General features: G+C 44.0%; 1 protein-coding gene across 1 annotated transcript in view; it reads left to right on the forward strand.

Moving 5' to 3' along the window:
* ELP3 (elongator acetyltransferase complex subunit 3) overlaps positions 1–18937 on the forward strand; it is a 126588-nt gene extending 107651 nt beyond the window's left edge. Inside the window, exon 15 of the mRNA XM_062213340.1 lies at positions 17722–18937. Within this exon, the coding sequence (XP_062069324.1) occupies positions 17722–17798 (77 nt within the window). The 3' untranslated portion in view covers positions 17799–18937. The remainder of the gene's footprint in view (positions 1–17721) is intronic.
* The last annotated feature ends 781 nt before the right edge of the window (positions 18938–19718 follow it).

The raw sequence follows: 19718 nt of genomic DNA on the forward strand, positions 1-19718 counted from the left end.
ATTCTGAGTAATTTTCAGTATCTGACTTACACTGTATTGACTGCCATTCTCTTTCCTCTCCTCCTGGGACTCCTGTTAAACATAGACTGGTGTGTTGTGGTGCCCCATCACCTTTTCCCCACCCACATTATTTGTCTCTTCCTAATTCATTGTTAGTTTCTTCTGCTGTAACCTCGAAGTTTACTAATCCGGCTGAGTCTAATCTGCTAAACCCATTGACTTCTTAGTCTTATTTATTTTTTAATTCCCCAGTTTCTGGTATGTTTTTCAACTCTGTAGTTTCCTGTGTTATACTTTTCAGTTATTTTTAGATATACTGTATTTCAATTTCTCTTTGAGCATGGCTCTCTTACCATCTGTGTCAAATGATTTCATATCTGGAATCCCTGCAATTTGTCGTTTCTTGTCATGTTGTCAAAGCTCAAAGTACACCCCAGTTGTTTATGCTCTGCTGAGCATTTTTTCTGTGTCTCTACTCTCAGGAATACTACAAGATTTAGGTGGTGATAGCTTTCTCCAGGGAAGACCCCTGTTTCATCTTGCCAGGCCTCTCAGAGTGGTAGTTGGCCAGGATCAAGGTTCGTGGTTGATCTAGGTCACTTGATGTACCCCCTCCTCAGCAGTCCCTTCCCTCATTTCAAAGTAGACTCCTTCAAAATACAGTCCAGAACGTAGGTTGCTATGCTGGAGTCTCTGTCTTTGCTTGACTCTGAACTCAGACCCCTGTTTTTTCACCTCCTTGACTCTTTGAAGCAACCCTGCCTCTCGGTTGCTTCTGCCTCCTGGAGCATGCACAGCATCCTTTATGGAAGGAATAGAGGTGAGGGAGTATCACAGCAGGTTCTCTGCTTCCAGGGCCTGCGTGACTGCTACCCGCTTTGCTGCAGATGGGTGTCGATCTTAGCTGCCTTTCCTGGCATGGCAGACAACTACTGAGGCAGTAAATACCTCTCCTCCACTCCTGACTCTCACATTGTCTCCTTGTTCTCACCGACATTAACCATTAGGTCTTTGATAATTTGTTAGCAGAAACATTTTAAATTTTGTCCAGTATTAGAAGCATTACTTTTAATTGTTGTTGGATTTGTTCTGAGAGGAGGAGCGTGGTGGGGGCAAGAGGCATGGAGTCACCACACAGACACCAGAAGTCGGGTGAAAGCAGGCCAGAGGCAGCAGCCTGCAGACTTGTTTATTTCAGTTGGTACAGCAGTTTATATAGCTGAGGCAGCCAATCTGGTCAAGGGGCAGTTTATGCCCTAACCAATCACAGCCTGTTGCCAGGCAGGCTCTTTTGCCAGGTGGTTTCCCAGGTGGGTTTTGAAGCCATTCCTGAGTAACTGACGCAGGCTTGCCAGTGGCCATCTTGGCATGGCCTTCTCATCTGACTACACCAATCCTAATCATTCATCTAATGTAATCAAGCCTGAAGTCATCTCTTCTATGGGCTTAAATACCATAGTCCCTCCTCCCCCATCTACAGTTTTACTTTCCATAGTTTTTTTTTTTTTTTTTTTTTTTTTTTTTTAATAAACTTACAAAGACTCACTCGTTAATTTATTTGAAAGATAGTGACAGATATTCCATCCACTGTTTCACTCCCCAACTGACTCCTGATGGCTGGGGCCGGGCCAGGCCAAAGTCATGAGGCAGGAACTCCATTCAGGTCTCCCAGCTGGGTGTCAGGTGTTCAGCTCCTTGAGCCATCATCTGCTGTTTTCCCAGGAGTAGTAACAGAGAACTGGATTGGGAGTGCAGCAGTTAGGACTTGAACCAGTTTTCCAATATGGGTTGCCAAGTTTCACAAGCAGCAGTTGAATCTGCTGCACCATAACACTGGCTCTAATTTCTAAATTTTAAATTGCATGGCATTCTGAGTAGCATGATGAAAGCTTGCACCATGTCACCCAGGATGTAAATCATCCTTCTGTCCAGCATATTTTTTTTTTTTGACAGGCAGAGTGGACAGTGAGAAACAGAGAGAAAGGTCTTCCTTTACCGTTGGTTCACCCCTCCCAATGGTCGCTGCGTCCAGCACACCACACTGATCCGAAAGCAGGAGCCAGGTGCTTCTCCTGATCTCCCATGAGGGTGCAGGGCCCAAGCACTTGGGCCATCCTCCACTGCACTCCCGGGCCACAGCAGAGAGCTGGCCTGGAAGAGGGGCAACCGGGACAGAATCCGGCACCTCGACCGGGACTAGAACGCGGTGTGCCAGCGCCGCAGGCGGAGGATTAGCCTAGTGAGCCACGGTGCTGGCTCTTGTCCAGTATATTTATGCTGTATTTGCTACCCACCCATTGTGTGCTTACTAGAGGGGTATCAGTGCTTGTGTTCAAGAACCCTTATTTTACTCAATAATGGCCCCATACTATGAGAGTAGTGATGCTGGCAATTCAGATGTGACAAAGAGAAGCTGTAAAGTGCTTCCTTTAAGTGGAAAGTTCTCAACTTAGTTAAAAAAAAAAAAAAGCCATAAACTGAGCTTACTAAGATCTGTGATAATAGCAGATCTTATATCTTTGAAATTGTGAAGAAAAAAAGAAACTAGTGCTAGCTTTGCTGTCATACTTCAAACTATAAAAGTTATTGCCGTAGTACATGGTAAGTGGTTAGTTAAGATGAAAGAGGCATTATACGTATGTATGTTTGGAAAAAAAATATAGTGTATTTAGTATTCAGTACTAGCCATGGTTTCAAGCATCTACTAGAGATCCTGGAATTTACCTCTTGTAGATAAGGGGAGGCTGCTCTTCTCCTGGCTTCTCCGCCCTTCCTGTAGGTTTTCCATCATTGTTCCACCTATATTGCTTTTCCCCAAAAAGCTCTAGAGTATAGTTCTTGTCATTTTACAAATAGTAAGCATGATTTTTTCAGTTTGTTACTTCTTGTCAGTGGGTCTCACATTTGTAAACCAAATCTGTTTACAAAGCTTTGGTGGTGTGTGTGTGTGTGTGTGTGTGTGTGGTTATTTTTGTTTTATCAGACCCTGTTCTGTTTCTTACTGAGCTCTGTCATTGAAATGGAAAAGTCACCAGGTTTCAGTTCCATCTAGTGATTTATCAGACAAAAGACATTGAAAAGCTGAACAAAGTTGCAGGCAGTAAAATGACCCAGGAAAGGTGGAAGGAAGTTCTGTCCTGGGAAGACAGTGATGTGCTTACCGGTGGCAGACTTGCTGTCTGAAGCCCTGGGGAAGTCGGGATGGTACAGCCCACAACCTGGGCCCCAGAGCGCGCCGTTAGGACTACTCTGAGCCACGGGGCAGACAGACTGGGTCTGAATTGCAGTTCTACTTCCTAGCTGTGTAGTTCTAATCTTGTTAGATTTTAAGTGTGTTGGTGGATATAAAGTGGCTTACAACACCCGGCACATAGCCGTCTTCGTCCTCTAGCCTCATGCGTTACAGACACTCCGCTATCGGGCTGACGTGCTGCTTTTGGTTTTGGGGGTGGTTTTTTTAGAGAGTTAGTCAGAATCACCACCTCTAATATTTTGTTTCATTTCCTGCTCTTGATTTATCTTCTTTTTTGAAGGAAGAGTATATTTATTTTCAATGTTCTAGGGCTTTATTATGGTGTTGAATTTATCCCCTTAGGGAAAAAAATGCTGTAGTAACTTAGTAGAATAAAGAGTTGTTTTTCAACCAATGCACGTACCACTTTCACTGGTTGACACCATTCCTGAGATTTTCTAAGATGGAACCAAAATTAAATTTAAGAAAGCATAAGGTTGTTTCACTTTTAGCTTTGGTTAGTCTTTTTAAAAGGTTTTATGATCCCTTTCTCCCCGTCTCTCACCACCCTTTTTATTAAAGAACATTGAGCAACCAATAATTAACCTGCTCCTCTAGCCAGTGGTCAGGGTAGTTGGTATGTACATTTTATTTTTATTTGTTTTTTTAAGATTTATTTGAAATTCAGAATTACAGAGAAGGAGAGACAGAAATCTTCCATCTGCTGGTTCCCTCCCCAGATGGCCACAGTGGCCAGTGCTGGGTCAGGCTGAAGCCAGGAACCAGGAGCTTCTTCCTGGTATCCCACATGGGTGGCAGGGACCCAAACATTTGGGCCATCTTCTGCTTTTCCCAGGCCATTAGCAGGGAGCTGGATCAGAAGTGGAGCAGCCAGACACGAGCTTGTGCCCACATGGGATGCCAGAGTTGCAGGTAGCAGCTTTACCTGCTATGCCACAGCATAGCCTCAGTATGTATATTTGATGTGATTTCCTTTCTTTCCCTGACACTTAGAAAATTCCTGTCTTAAGCTGAATACTGCATATGTTTCAACAAGAGGGAAAGGTAGGCTGAAAGCAGAGGAGTTGATTTCTGTTGTGGGGGGCTTGAGAACATTTGGTTCAGGAAAGGATCAGAGAGAGATACTGTAGCTTCTGTTTGCCTCCAGGTTGGAGATTCCTTGGGAGGCCAGCGGCTCTTGGAGCCTACCTCTGAGCAAAGCCAGAGATCTCATCCCATCCGGGGCAAGCACTGTCCTCTGCCTGCAGTCTGATGCCTATCCCTGGGTTGGTGTTCAATTTATTTTTTTGATTTTTTTTTTTTTTTTTAAGATTTCTATCCACTCTCATCACTCCCCAGATGGCCCAAGTGTTTGGGACCCTGCCACTCATGTGGGAAACCAGGATGAAGCACCTGGCTTCAGCCTGGCTCTGCCCTGGCCATTGCAGCCATCTGGGGAGTGAATGAGAGTGGATGGAAATCTTAAAAAAAAAAAAGTCATTAGCAGAGAGCTGGATCAGAAGTGGGGCAGCCGGGACACAGATTGGTGCCCATGTGGGATGCCAGCATTACAGGCAGCAGCTTTACCTGCTACACCTCAACACTGACCTGTGTTCAATTTAAAGTGCACACTTGAAGCCTTTTTAATTAGTTTACATACACACACAATTTATTTTCTTAACCCCAGGACTTACCCTTTTTGGGGAGAAGAGGTAGGGGCTAGAGAAGTAATCACCCAGGCTGCTCACTATAGCCAAGTCTCAGAATATCTCTGTAGGCATTTTTTATAGTATTATTTTTTCACCTTGTCTTATATCACCATCATCATGATAGCTGATAAAGTAGTAAAGATAAAAATATTCATCCTACCTACAGAATAGGAAAAAGACCCTTGTGGTATAGGTAAAGTCTGATTATAAATTAGATAACTTGGGGGCTCAAACAAAGCAAGCGTTTGAACCGCCGCCACTCCTCCCTGTCCTGAGTGCTGTGCTGACAACCGTTGGCTTTGTAGTCAGGCACCCTAAGGACTGCTACATAGAACAGTGGAGCCTCCTGTCACTCCCAGCCAGGGATTTGGCAGCGTCCCACGCAGGTGACAGGGTGGAGAACGTGGTTGCTGGTGCGGCTGCGTGTGCCTCTGCTCAGGGCTGGGAAGTGACCGAGGCAGCCTGTGCACGTCAGGCCAGGAGGTTGGCTGACGTCAGCTCTGAAGGGTAATTGCTTTTTCTTGGCTGGCTAACAAAAGGAAAGTTACTGTGATGGAGGACTTTCTAGGAGCCCTGCTGCACATGACGAGGAGAAGGGGGCAGAGTAAGGCCTTTCCCTAGCTCAGCTGATGGGATGTTCCCTTCGACTCTAAGTGCCAACCTGGTCTGTGGAGTATAGGAACAGGAAATCTTGTTTTCAAGAAACAAGAGGCACAAAGAAATACAGATAGGGAATATTTTTGTTTAGGAATCCAGACTGGCTATAGGGTAACCTCCCTCCCCAGAGTACTTAAAGCTTCCCAGAGGGTGCAGAGGTAGCCATACATCTCAGGGCTGCTGCCTATTACTGAAAATAAGTATGGGAGCCTGACAGACAGTAGAGCACATTGGTTTCTTTCCACAAAGCCCAAAGCAAGGCCTGAGCACCTCTCCCTGAAGTGGTCATAGTTTCTCCAGCCCACCTCTGGCAAAGGAGCCTGTGGGGCCCATCATCGCTAAGAACAGCTTAGCTGTCACCCAGTAAAGCAGTCCTCCCACCTGCCATGCTCAGGACCTCAGAGCACCCTTGATCACTTAACTTCCTTGTTTCCCAAGGTTGTCTAATCCTGGTTAGGATGTAAACCACTTACCTCGGAAGCTGGGGAGGGGGAGGGGGGGGGACTGATGTAGGTTTATGGCGTGTTGTGGAACAGTGGATTAGGCCATCACCTGCAATGCTGGCATCCCATATGGGTGCCGGTTCAAGTCCCAGCTGCTCTACTTCTGGTCTAGCTCCCTGCTGGTGCACCTGGGAGGGCAGCAGAGGATGGCCCAGGTATGTGGGCCCTTGTACCCACGTGGGAAACCCAGAGGAAGCTCCTGGCTTCAGCCTGGCTCAGCCCTGGTCATTGTGGCCATTTGGGGAGTGAACCAACGGATGGAAGCTCTCTCTCCCTCTCTCTAGCTCTGCCTTTCAAATAAATAAAATAAATCTTTTTTAAAAAAAAAAAAAAGAGTAGTCAGTCTAAGAGCTTTACTATCTTAAAATTATACTACCACCTTTGTTTGAGCTGGTGTATGAAAGATAAAAGTGAAACATGTCTCCAGGGACTGAGCTGAACAGAACCAGAAGGAAACCTAGGTATGTTTTGTGATGCCGCATGAGTAGAAAGCTACCAGCCTTAGCGCTAGTATGGTGGTGGATTGGTCATTGTAGAAGTTGGGTGATGGTCGTATGGAGATTCAGTATACTAACACTATACCAACATTTCCCCTTCTGTATGCTTGAGATGCTCCAGAATAAAATTGTTTAAGTCCATGGAAAATGGCCTCTGCTTTTAAAAATGTAGATAGAAATATAAAAGTCAAATATTTCTGAATATTAGAGGTTTAAAGCATAAAATCAGAGATTTGTCTATAACTTTTAGCAAACAAGGAAGGGAATGTGTAACTAGGTTAATAAGTCCTGCCCTTTCCTTTTTACATTGAATTATTCCCACTACCTGGCACCAAACAGAGCCCCTTTTTTTCTAAATACATCTTCCAGGAGCACATTTCTTTCTATGTACACAACATAAAAGTAAGCAGAGTATAATAGCTCTGCAAACATTTATTGCAGCTTGATTATAGGCTAGACACTGTAATGAGTCCTGATGATGGAAGCCATTGACTTTAAAGGGCTGCCTTTCTAAGAGGTGAGGCAGACAGGTAAGTAAAATGAAGCATACTGTGATTACTAACCCAACAGAATTGGAAAGGGCAGCAGCCAAGCCAGCACGGTGCCTGAGTGCGGTTCTGCCTGGTGTTACTAATCCTGGGCCAGAAAGCAGTAAGGTCAGTTATGGAACTAAAGCTGAAGAGACTGGGAGTGAAGGACCTTGCATGTCATTCCAAGGAATTTGAGCTTTATTGTGGATCATGTCATTGCCATTTCAAAGCAGAAGAGCAATGTGGTCAGAATTACCACTTTGATTTTTTTAATGGTGACTTGACTATGTGTTTTACTTTTCCTGTCATCAAGCTTATGTTTCAGTTCACATATATTTAGATATAGGGAACAGAAAACTCAATTCAAAATGGCTTAAATCCAACATGGATGAACCCTGAAGACATTGAAGTGAGTGAAAAACAGTCAAAAAGGAAAAATACTGCATAATTCCAGTTATTTGAGATACCTAGAGTAGTCAGACTCTTAGAGACAGAAGGTAGAATGGTGGTTGCCAGGGGCACAAACATCAGGGAATGGAGAATTATCATTTAATGGATACAGACTTTCAGTTCTGCAAGACACGACGTTTTGGAAATAGTTGTTGATGTTTGCACAACTGTGTGAATATACTTAAAGCCACTGAACTATATACTGAAAACTCTTCAAGATCATGGAGGCAGGGATTCGGTGTAGCTCTTAGGATGCTGCTTGGGACACCCACATATTGGAGTGCCTGGGTTCAGATGCCAGCTCCACTTGCAATTCCAGTTTCCTGCTAATGCATGTCCAGGGAGGCAGCAGGTTACAGCCTGCATTGCTGGGTCCCCACCACCCACATAGGAGTTCCAGATTGAGTTCCTGGCTCCTGGACTTGACCTGGGACAGCCCCAGCTATTGCAGGCATTCAAGAGTGAGCCAGCAGATGGGAGATTCTCTCTCTCTCTCTCTCTGCCTTTCAATTAAAACAATAGGTAAATGTTTTAAAAAATGATTAAGATGGTAAAATTTGTTACCCATGTTTCATTACAATTTTAAAAAAAAAAATGGTTCAACCAAATGGAAAATGTATTATTTCATGACAAATCTGCAAGGAGAGCAGCTTTGGAATTAATTTCGTGGTTCAGCAGTATCAAAAAGGAACCAGGTTATCTCTGTCTTCTCCCTCTGTCACCATCCATGCATTCATGCCGTACCCTTGTAAGACAAGACAACTGCACTGCTCAGAAATTACATTCTAAAAGGATACCCAAGAGGGAGCAGCGTTGTGGTGTAACAGGTAAAGTATGGGCACCAGTCGGTGTCGCAGCTGCTCCACTTCCAGTCGAGCTCCCTAGTAATGGCCTAGGATGGCCAAGGGTTTAGGTCCCTACCACCCACGTGGGAGTCCTAGAAGAAGCTCCTGGTTCCTGGCTTTGGCCTGGTCCCCTGCTGGCTGTTGAGGCCATCTGGGGAGTAAACCAGTGAATGGAAGCTCCCTCTCTCTGTAATCCTTTCAAAATAAATAAATCTTTTTTAAAAAATGAGACTGTTGCTTCATGTCTCTATTTATAAGCAAGAAAGATATCTACTTAACATCTCCATTTAAATCTGTAACTCCCATTTCGTATATTACATGACCAACACTCAGCTCCTGATTTCCCCCTTAAACTTATTCCTACACAGTCTTCGCAGCGGGGAAATGGCAGCTCTTCTCTAGACTCTTCTTTTACTCAGCTAAAACCCTTAGCTTCACTTTGGGCCCCTCTCTTTTGTCACAAAATCCATCAACAAATTCTATGGGAGAATGGGGATGGGAAACAGGAAAATGGTGGTTAAGACACTCTACCACTCATCTTCCCCACAGAGATACTAACTTGAACAGCTGTTCACACACCAGACCACTTTCACAAGAGCTAAGGAAGCCAGGTGAGAGACCACAATACCTAGTTTTAGTATAATAAGAGAAGACATACGGAAGGAGACAAGAAGGAAAGAGTTAGTCATATCACCCCCTCCCCTCCCCTCCCCAAGCAGCTCACTGTCTTCCTGCTTGTGTGAGGAAGAGAGAATTGACCATAGACTTAAACCTAATACTAGACCTGCTGCAGTGAAACCTAATGCCAGACAGGGCCCCACAGCTCCTATCCCAGGCCAGGATCCACAGAATGAGCCTTTGGATCCTGCTCAGCCAGGCAGCCTATGGACTGCCTCTACCACCAGCACCGCTCCCAACCTCTAGCATACATCAGAGCAAGACTCCAGCTGCTGGAGAATGAGGTCAGAACGTGAGCTAAGGACTTTGCCTCGAAGCTCAGGGCCAGGTTAGAGACTAGGATGGACTGTGTTTTGGCCTGTGTCATCCCCAGTCTCATGCAGCAGATCACTGGACAAGTCCTAACTGTCCTTGGGCCCATGTGTGTGGATAGAGCCCTTGGACCTGCCCCACTGATGGAGACCTATGGTCCCAGTTGCTTGGACTTATATCCCAGCCAGCACCACCTGAGATTGGTTGCACTGGTCTCAGACCACAAGCCTACTGCAGCAGCAGGCAGCCCATAGCAGCATGGGCCTTGGTCCTACCCTCATGTTGATCTTGTCAGGCTGTGAACGCCTGAAGTGATCTAGCATTGTGGTGTTGGTGTCCACAGGATTGTACATTCTGTTCTTCTTCTAACCCAAGGTAGTATAACATGGAGAGAGTAAGTGAGTACTTGAAGGGAGAATAGGGAAGTGGATGCCAAGACAGGACATAGAAACCTAGAGGTGGCACCACAGAGATCTGCACATTCCTACCAGATTTTAGGCACGCACTGCTGTGATTCCGGTCACCACAGGGGCCCAGGCAACTCCTCTGAGACTCCAGGCTGGCACTCCCATAGTCCGAGCTACTATAGACTGAGGACCAGTGCCCCCATGACCCCAGATCACTGTCAAGACCCACACACCTGATATGACTGAAACATGTTCATGCCCCACTGTTGTTACCATCGTTTACAATGCAAGAAGATATAGGAAACTATACTGCAGCATCCAACTGGAACTAAAGCCAAAGCAGCTTACCAAACCAACACCCAAAGCCACACCAGTAGGAGAAAGCCTTTTATCTTTAAAGCCAGCCCTGAAAAATGATAGACACCAGACATGCCAGCTATGCAGATGTCAACATAGGAACATGGGTAATACGAAAACACAGGCAATATGATGCCTGCAAAGGAACACAATAGTGCTTTAGTAATAAACTCATATTGACAAAATGCTTGAAAAGGAACTCAAAAGAATGAACATAAGGATTCTCAAGGAAGCACAGAGCAAACAGATAGATGCTTCCTTTGAAATTTTGGAATAAAAGAAAAAAGAGCCTCTGAGACACCATTAAACAAATATTCAGATTTTAGGGATCTCTGAAGAAGAGAATAAAGGCAAAAAAAGAAATCCTATTCAAAAAATTAATAGCTGAGTACTTCTCCAGTCTTGAGAAAGATACATCCAACTACAAAAGGCCTAGTACCTCAAATAGACATGGTTAGAAAAGATCCTCAAAGCTATAGAGTATATTCAAATTCTCAAGAGTACAGCACAGAAAGAATTCTAAATTTTCTAGGAGCAAAGCTGCAACTCACTTTAAGAGTGTCCTCATTAGAGTAATGGATTTTTCAACAGAAACTTTCCATGCTAGGAGGGTGATGGATTAATACATTAAAAGTTCTGAAGGAAAAAAAGAGCAATAAATACTTTTCAAAACAAGCAAAAACAAGGAGTTCATCACCACTAAACTGGCCCAACAAAAGACACTTAAGGGAGTCATATACAGAAGCAAAAGAAAGGTAAATATCATGATGAAAACATGTGAAAGTATAAGACCCATTAGAAAAAGGCAGCTATTCAGAATAAACGAAGGATTTTTTTAATTTTATTAGACATGGCACAGCATCCATCCACTGGTTCATTCCACAGATGGCCCCAATAGCCACGGTTGGGCCAGACCAAAGCCTGGAGCTAATAACTCAATTCAAGTATCCCACATAGGCAGCAGGGACCTAAGTACCTAAGCCATTACATGCTATCTCCCAGGTTAGTGCATCAGAAGGAAGTTGGAATCATGAGTGGAACTAGGACTCAAATCCAAACACTCCAATACAGGATGCAGATATCCCAAGTGGCATCTTTTAACCAATAGGCCAAACACCCAATGCCAGGATGAATTGTTTTAAATGACTAGACTAAATAATTACTTATCAATAACAACCTTAAATGTAAATGGACTACATTTTCCCAATTAAAAGATGTAGACTGGCAAGAGGATTTTTTTTTTTAAAAATGATGTGCTGCCTACAAGAAATTTGCTTCACCAGTTAGACACACAGACTGAACGTGAAAGAATGGAAAAAGATATTTTACAGAAACAGAAACAAAAGGTAGGAGAAGTCACCATATTATCAGACAAAATAGGTGTTAAGATAAAAACCAGAAAAAGAGACAAAAAAGGCCACTATATAAAGATCAAGGGACTGATTCAACAAGAAAAGAAGACATTGTAAATATACGCACCTTTTCAGGAGAATCCAGTTTTATAAGACAAATAATATTAGATCTAAAAGAGACATAAGCTACAGTACAATAAAGTGAGGAACTTCAGTGCCCCACTTTTATCAATGGACAGATTATCCAGACAAAATAACAAATTTCTAGAGTTAACTAGATACCAAATGGACTTAACTGACAATTACAGAATGTTCTGTTCAAAGCTGCAGAGTATGTATTGTTCACTAGCTCACAGGAAATTCTCTAGGATAGACTGTATATTTGGCCAGATTTCAATAGTTCGAAAATCAAAATAATCTCTATTTTCAGACCACATTAAAATAATACTAGAAATCAACACTTAGACTGTGGATATTGTACAAATACATGAAGTCTGAACGGCATGCTTCTGAATGAATAGTGGGTCATTTAGGAAATCAAAATAAAATTTTAAAATTCCTTGAAACAAACAAAAATGGAAGGCTAATATACCAACATTTATGAGGTACTGCAGAAGCAGTATTAACACAGAGTGGATATTTGGTACAGCAGTTAAGATGCCACTTAGGGTACCCACATCTCATGTTGGAGTGCCTTGGTTCAAATCCTGGCTCTGCTCCCAATTCTAGCTTCCTGTTAATGCTCCCCCTGGGAGGCAGCAAGTGATGGTTCAAGTACTTGGGTCCCTTCCACCCATATGGGAGACCCAGATTGAGTTCCAGGCTCCTGTCTTTGGCCTGATCCAGCCCTGAATGTTACAGGCAGATTGAAGAATTTTCTGTTGCTCTGCCTTTCAAATAAATAAATAAGCCTTTTTAAAAGTAGGTATCAAATAACCTAAAGGTTCATCTCAAAGACCTAAGAAACTAGCCAAGAAATAGAAGACTCAAAGATGAAAAGATAGATATTACAACTGATGTCACACAAATACAAAGGATCATTAGGAAGTATTGTGAATGAGTGTATGCTAACAAATTAGAAAATCTAGAAGAAATGGATAAAGTTCTAGACACATGACTTACTAAAATTGGGCCCTAAAGACACAAACATACCAATAACAGGTAATAACACTTAATCAGTTAAGAAAAGTCTCCCAACAATGCAAAACCGAATGCCTCACTGCTGAATTCTACCAGAATTTTGAGGAAAAAAATAACCAATTCTTTGCAAACTGTCTCAACCAAAAAGGAACAACCCTTTCCAAACTTCCCATTTTACAAGGCCAGCCTTTCCTTGATTCTAAAACCAGAGGATGACACAATTTAAAAAATAAATAAATAAAAGAAAACTCTACCCCCAGTATCCCTGATGAAGATAGAGGCAGAGATTCCAGCAAAATGCTAGCAGATTGACTCTGGCAAAACATCTTTCAGCGTGATCATGTGGGATTCATCCAACAGATGAAGGGATCAGTCAATGTAAGCAAATCAATAAGTGAAACACATTAACAGAATGAAGGATAAGAGTCATATATGATCATAGAAAAAAGCATTCGACAAAATTAAATAGGCATTTACACTGAGCAAATTAAGTATAGAAGAAACATACCTCAACATATATAAAGGCTATGTATGAAAAGCCTATAGCCGTCATCAAGTTGAATGTGGAAAGGCTGAAAGCATTTTCTGTAAAATCTGAAATTAAGACAAGTATACCCACTGCCACTGCACTTACTCAATCTAGTGCTGGAAGTTTTAGCCAGAGCAGTAAGGCAAGAGAAAGAAAGAAAAGGCAAATATGCAAGGAGGAAGTCAAATTATCCCTGTTTGCAGATAATAACTATTCTATGTAAAGAGAAAAATCTAGATCCCACCAAGAGACTAATAGACCGGATAAATACATTCACTAAAGTTGCAGGATACAAAATAAACATGGCAAAATAGCAGCATTTTTATACACCAATAATGAGCTTGCTGAGAAATAACTATCTCATTTACAATAGCTGCAAAAAAAAAAGAAAAAGAAATACCAGCAGTGGATGATGCTCAGGTATTTGCACCCTCACCACCTATGTGGGAGACCTGAATGGAGTTCCTGGCACTTGGCTTCAGCTTAGCCCAGACCCAGCCATTGCAGCTGTTTGGGAAGTGAACCAGCAGATGGAAGATTTCTCTGTGTCTCCCTCTCTATTGCTCTGCCTTTCGATAGATAATTAAGTAAATCTTTTTTAAAAAAAAAAATCAAATAAATGTTCACATGGATGTGAAAGCCTTCTAAAGTGAAAATTTTGAAGAAAAAAATACGAATCAAAGATATTGAAGGGACACCAAAAAACGGAAAGAACTTCCATGTTGCACCTTTTTTCACTGAATCTCAATTCTTTGGACAAATGGTTTCTCAAATTGCATCAAAACATCTGCTAAAGAACAAAATTCTTTAAGTGTAGAGCTTGATTAAGTCTTACATGTGTCTATTCCCACATATCAATGCATAATCAATATGTAACATTTTAGCACCCTAGAAGGTTCTCTTGTACACCCCCCCCAGTTCATATCATCTTTCAGATATAATCAGTATCCTTATTTCTTCTGTCACTATAAAATTAGTTTTGCGTATGTCTGAACTTTTATAAATGGAATCTTTTATGTCTGGTTTCTTTCACATAAATTAGGTCTGAGATGATTCACCCAATGATGTTGCAAACAGCTATGTAATTCCTTTTTTCATTGCTATCATATTACGTGAATATACCACAGTTTATCTATTCTAATGACAGATGTTGTGGATAGTTCCTGTTTGGGATATTTTGAATAACGTTTTGTTGTTGGGCATAAGCACTTACTCCATAGAATGTACTTAGAGGTCTAGAACTTCAGGAGACCCTACAATGAATTGTTGTCCCTCTCTGAGGGTTTTGAGATGTCTTCCTGCATTTAGTGAGTCTGAGCTACTGCTTGAACTTGTTATTCTTATATTTTTATCTTTCCCTTGTTCTACCACTAAGCCACAGCATTGAATGAGAGGGATTATAGCACCCCCCCCAAAAAAAAAAAAGTATAATTTTTGCTAGACGGAATGTGAGTGATCTTGGGTTCAAAGGGAAGTAGTATGGATATAGGAAGCAGTTCTGTTACCTCTCTGGTGTCAGCTTCAGTTCCATTTTCTTAATACTTAATTTTCTAGTGGACAGGAATCAAAACAGATCTTCTCCCTAAATAGTGAATTGTTTGGGTTAAAGGGTTAGGATAGACTTAAGAAAGCTAACAAGTATTTGATTTCCTGCCAAGATTTTTGATTTTCATTTAATACATTTAGTAAGTGAGTATTAGTCATAATACTGTGATGAACCAGATAAATAGAACTTAATGGGGCGAGCATTTAACCTAGGGATTAAGACTCCCCTGTCCCGCCTCCGAGTACCTGAGTTCAGTTCCTGGCTCCCCTCCTGATTCCAGCTTTCTGCTAAAGCCCTGGAGAGGCAGTGGTGAGACTTGGATTGAGTTCCTGGCCCCTGGCATCTGCCCCAGCCTGGGCCTGTTGTAGGCATTTGGAGAAAGAATTACAAGATGGGAGTGTTCACTCTTCTTCCTCCGCACCCCCGTCCCTCTCAAATGAAAGTTACCGAAAAGAACTTACACTGAAGGGAGACAGACCACTCAACAGTTAGAACCCATCTTGTTGGGGAAAACACCAAACGCTCTGCAACCACAGAGTGGTACCTCGACCAGAACTGGGAGGGTCAAGGATACTGTCCACAAGAAGGAACTCATCCGATCCCCAGGAATCAACACAGCTGACTAAGAGGGCTGCGTGGGGGGAGTGCTCCAAGCAGAGAACAGTACTGGCAAGGATGGAAGCTGGGAAGACACACACACACACTTAGGGATCGGAGAAACATTAAGAGTTCACCGAAGCTGGAGCATCAAGTGTATGGGAGAGGAGCAAGAGGTAAAGCTAGAAGCAAACAGGCACCAGGTCATGAAATGCTTTGAAACTGAACAGCAGCTCCCAGCCAGCATTTCTGAGGAGCGAGCCTCTGCCAGGCTCTGGGTCAGTCACATTGCATGGACCCTCCTGTCTACACTTCCCCATCTATAAGGCCCAGGTGCATCGTTACAGATAAGAAAGTGAAGGCCATAGGAACTGCCCAGGCTCTTACTGCCTGTAAAATGGGAGATTGAAGTCTGAAACTCATGTCTCGTGGTCAAAAACACATTCTGTTAAGCACTGTGCAAACTGTTTATCCTATGAGTTCTGCTGCTTGTATGTGGTCATGTCTTGTTTTACAGGAATCATTTAGGGTAGTTATTTCTCAAACTCCAGTAATCTACAAATCCCTCTTAAAGTAAAATGAATTTTATGGATCTTCAGTAGTGATTTAAATCACTTCATGTTCCTTAACTGTTGATATAATGAAGAATACATATTTGGTCTCTGTCTCCATTTCCTGACACAGAGTTCCTAAGACCTTATAATTTTCTGAACGACAGGGCTGCTAGAAGCATCTTTTGTTCTAACATTTCATCTTTGAGCATAGTTCCTGACACAGAGATCCTAAAACCCCTGGAATTTCCAGAATGTTAAGAGCATCTTTTGTTCTAATGAAGCAATTCTTGGCGGGCCCCTGGAGTGGGGGTGCTTACCAGGAGGTCCAGGACAGGATTGGAAGCCTGGAGCCTTCAGCCCCACCCCCTCATCCTCCAGGGAGGGGAGAGGGCTGGAGATTGCCCTGATGATTGGTCACGCCTGCGTGATGAAGCCTCCATGAAAATCCCTGAAAGAGCTTTCTGGGTTGGTGCATGCCAGCTCCCGTGGGCCCCTCCCGACCTCGCCTCTCACCTGGCTGTTCATTAGCGGACTTCTTCATATCCTTTAATGAACTGGTGAATGTTTGCCCGAGCTCTGTGAGCTGCTGTAGCAAATTGTTAAACTCAAGGAGAGGGTTGTGGAAACCGCCAGGTCGTAGCCAGCTTGAACAGAAGCGAAGGTGGCACTTGGTGTCTGAGGAGAACTGAGCTCTTGTCTGGTGCGGTCTGCAGTCACTGAGCAGTTAGTGTCTTAAACTGTGGGACACCTGGTTGGTGCCCACAGAGAATGGGGAGTTGCCTAGTGTGGGAAAACTACACTTTGTCTTCACAGACCGCTTGTTTCCATGAGCCACTCTATTCCAGGAAACCCACTTTTTTCCTATGAACCATTCTATCCCAGTTTCTGACACCAGTGTTTGGTCCCTCGTACCTTTGCTACCGGGGCTGTGTGGAGATCCCATTCCCCTCCCACACTCTTCTGTGTCAAACTTCCAGGAAACCGTGGCACTGCTGGACTTTCAGAGAACAGGCCTCTCATCTCATTAAACCCGCCAGTGGGACTGGAGGTGCACGTCGACTGTGGCCTGCGAGAGAGAGAGAGAGAGAGAGATGTACTTACACCAGCCAGCAAAGACAGACTCTGACCCCTCTCAGTAGCCATTTTTGTATTTCCATGCAGCTTCAAGTCCAAGTAATAAAAGTGTGCCAGTAGTAGCCTGAGACACCCTCGAATAGAGTGGGGGGAGGCAGGAGGCTGAGGGAAGCAGTGGCTACTTTAATGGTCACTGAGGTGCTGCGGGGACCATCTTTTGCATTTTGTTTTTGAGGTTTGATTTTTTTTTTCTTGAAAACAGGGATATTAACATAATATGGGATGCATGACTGACCATGGAATGAGAAAAGAAGGGTATATTACTATGTAGGTGGTAGAACTCAAAGAAGACAATATTTATAGCTATCTGTATACCAAATAATGCGACAGCCACATAGTTTTTTACTGTCTATGTTAACTTTCACATACGTGAGGAAACTTGGTATTTGTGTTTCTGGGTGTGGCTTATTTCTCTCAGCATAATGATATCCAGTCCCATCCATCTTGTTGTAAAAGCCAGAATTTCATCCATTTTTATGGCTGAGTAATACACCACACACACACACACACACACACATTTTCTTTATCCAGTCATCAGTTGACAGAACTGGGCTGACATCATTTCCTCTGGATATATATTTCCAGGAGTGGAATAGCTGGGTGATATGGTAGATCTGATTTGAGTTTTTTGAGGGCTCTCCATACTGTTTTCTGTATATTAATTTGCACTCCTTACTTTGGTTTTTCTGCAGGGGTTGGCACCAGGAATTATTATCGGAAGATTGGCTACAGATTACAAGGCCCGTACATGGTAAAGATGCTGAAATAACGGCCATGCCAGACCACCTTTGTGCAGTGTCCTCCCTGGCAGAAGACAAAGAACCAAGGTTTCGTGGATACGCAGCAGAGAGGCCGAGCAGACGGAGCTCCCCTGTCCCCTGGCGCGGAGCCTTACCCTAGTCCTGCAGCTGCAAGGACTGGAAGTGGCCTTCAAGGGCAGGGCCACACAGCTGCTGCCTGGGCCTGTGTGTGCAGGAGGCCCCCTCAGTTTTTGATGTAAATCATTTCTCCAGGTTCTGACTCCTGCATGAGGCCTACAGGTGACCTATTCTGGCTCACAGTGACCAAAGCAAATTAATCAGTGTCCTTTGGACATCATAACTTGTAAAATAAAACTTGTGATTATCATTTGAGGAACAAACTTAGAAGTGGGTTATTTCTATACTCCAGGGACTAAAAGCCAGGTTGGAACACATGACCTCTGTCAGACGTCCATCTTGGGCCTTTAACTACAAATGCCTTCATGCCCAAGTTGAGAAAAGGAACTTCTGTTTTCATGGACGTCGTCTCGGTTACTGTGCTGACATTATGCAGCGACAGCGCGCTGTGGGTGAGCTGGCCGGTCCCCAGCCGCCTGCCTTACCCATTCAGCAGTCTGCCATCCAAACCGGGCCGTGACAAAGAGCCTTTTGTTCCCCCATTTGTTACTGTCTGCACTTCCCACATTCTTGACACCTGGGGCACAGTGTGGGCAGCTCCCAGTGTTTGGTTTCCTGTTCCCCGGTGCCAGCAGGGAGGGTCTGACACGCACACCCAGAGGCCAGGGGCCTGAGTCAGTGCTTGCTATTATAGTCAGGCTATTCCCTGCTTTGTGATGCTTTAAGGTGGGTTTTGGTTTCTGTTACATAAAGAAAGATAGGAGTTCAATTCATACATGAAAACAGGAACATAGAAAACATGCCCAACTCTAAAAATAGCAAAAAGATTGTTTTGTTTTCTTTCCGGAAGTTTGTCGTGTCTCTCTCAAACACTTATGGAATCTGTTACGGAGACTGGGCTAGAGAAGGTCAGTTCCTAAGTTAAGAGCATGGCTTAACCCCCGGCCCTGCTTCTGTGCCATTTCCAAAGCTTCGTTTAATGCAATGGATTCTTCCAAATGCGTGTGAAAATAAAAAGGCCTTAACAGACTGAGAAGTGCCACATGGGGTTCTTTTCTCTCTCGCCCTGTGAACGCAGTGATCCGCGCCATGCATGGCCCGGCTGCATCGGCCAGCCCAAGATGCGGTTCACTTCCTCCTGGGCGCCGGCTGCCGTCTCCCTACACTGCTGCAGGCCGCGTGGCGGTGCCTGTTTCTGGGTGTGCTGTGGAACTACTGCTGCTCTCCAGGAGTGTGGCGTGGGGGATTTACTTCTCAGCCTTGCTTTTTTTTCCCTATAAAAGTAAAACTATAGAACTAATAAAGTGAACACCATGCTGGCCATGCCACATGTCACTGCAGCTGGACCAGGGCGCCTGAGAGGCCAGCAGGCAGGGCTGCAGTTCACCTGGCCCTGCAGCACAGCCCTGAGGGGCCCAAGGAACTCTGAGCTGCTCTTAGAGACTCAACCAGGTCAAAATGCATGGTGGGCAAGAAGGCCTTTGTGCACACATGACGTTTACTTCAAAGGATGACAAATCTAGAGGCAGATTATGAAGCAGCTGCCTAGGAGTCTGCCCCTTCCTAGAGGATATCCGTCATCCTGTGGTCCTTGGCAGGAGTCCCGCGGCTGTGCAGAGCTGCAGAAGCCTCAGAGTTCCTGCGCCCTTTCTGCCTCTAGCAGCTTCTGCCTCGCAAGACTCGGCAGGGCTTGTCCTGGCCTGCGCAGTGCCTGGTGCCCCCGCTGCCTGGCCTCCGCCCACAGGCTGCCCGAGGAGAAGGATCAGTCGGGTATGATCCTGCATCTTCACAAAACCAGCAAAGCTGCAGCT

The sequence above is a fragment of the Lepus europaeus genome, chromosome 16 (genome assembly GCF_033115175.1).
Source record: "Lepus europaeus isolate LE1 chromosome 16, mLepTim1.pri, whole genome shotgun sequence".
In the NCBI taxonomy this organism is placed as follows: domain Eukaryota; kingdom Metazoa; phylum Chordata; class Mammalia; order Lagomorpha; family Leporidae; genus Lepus; species Lepus europaeus.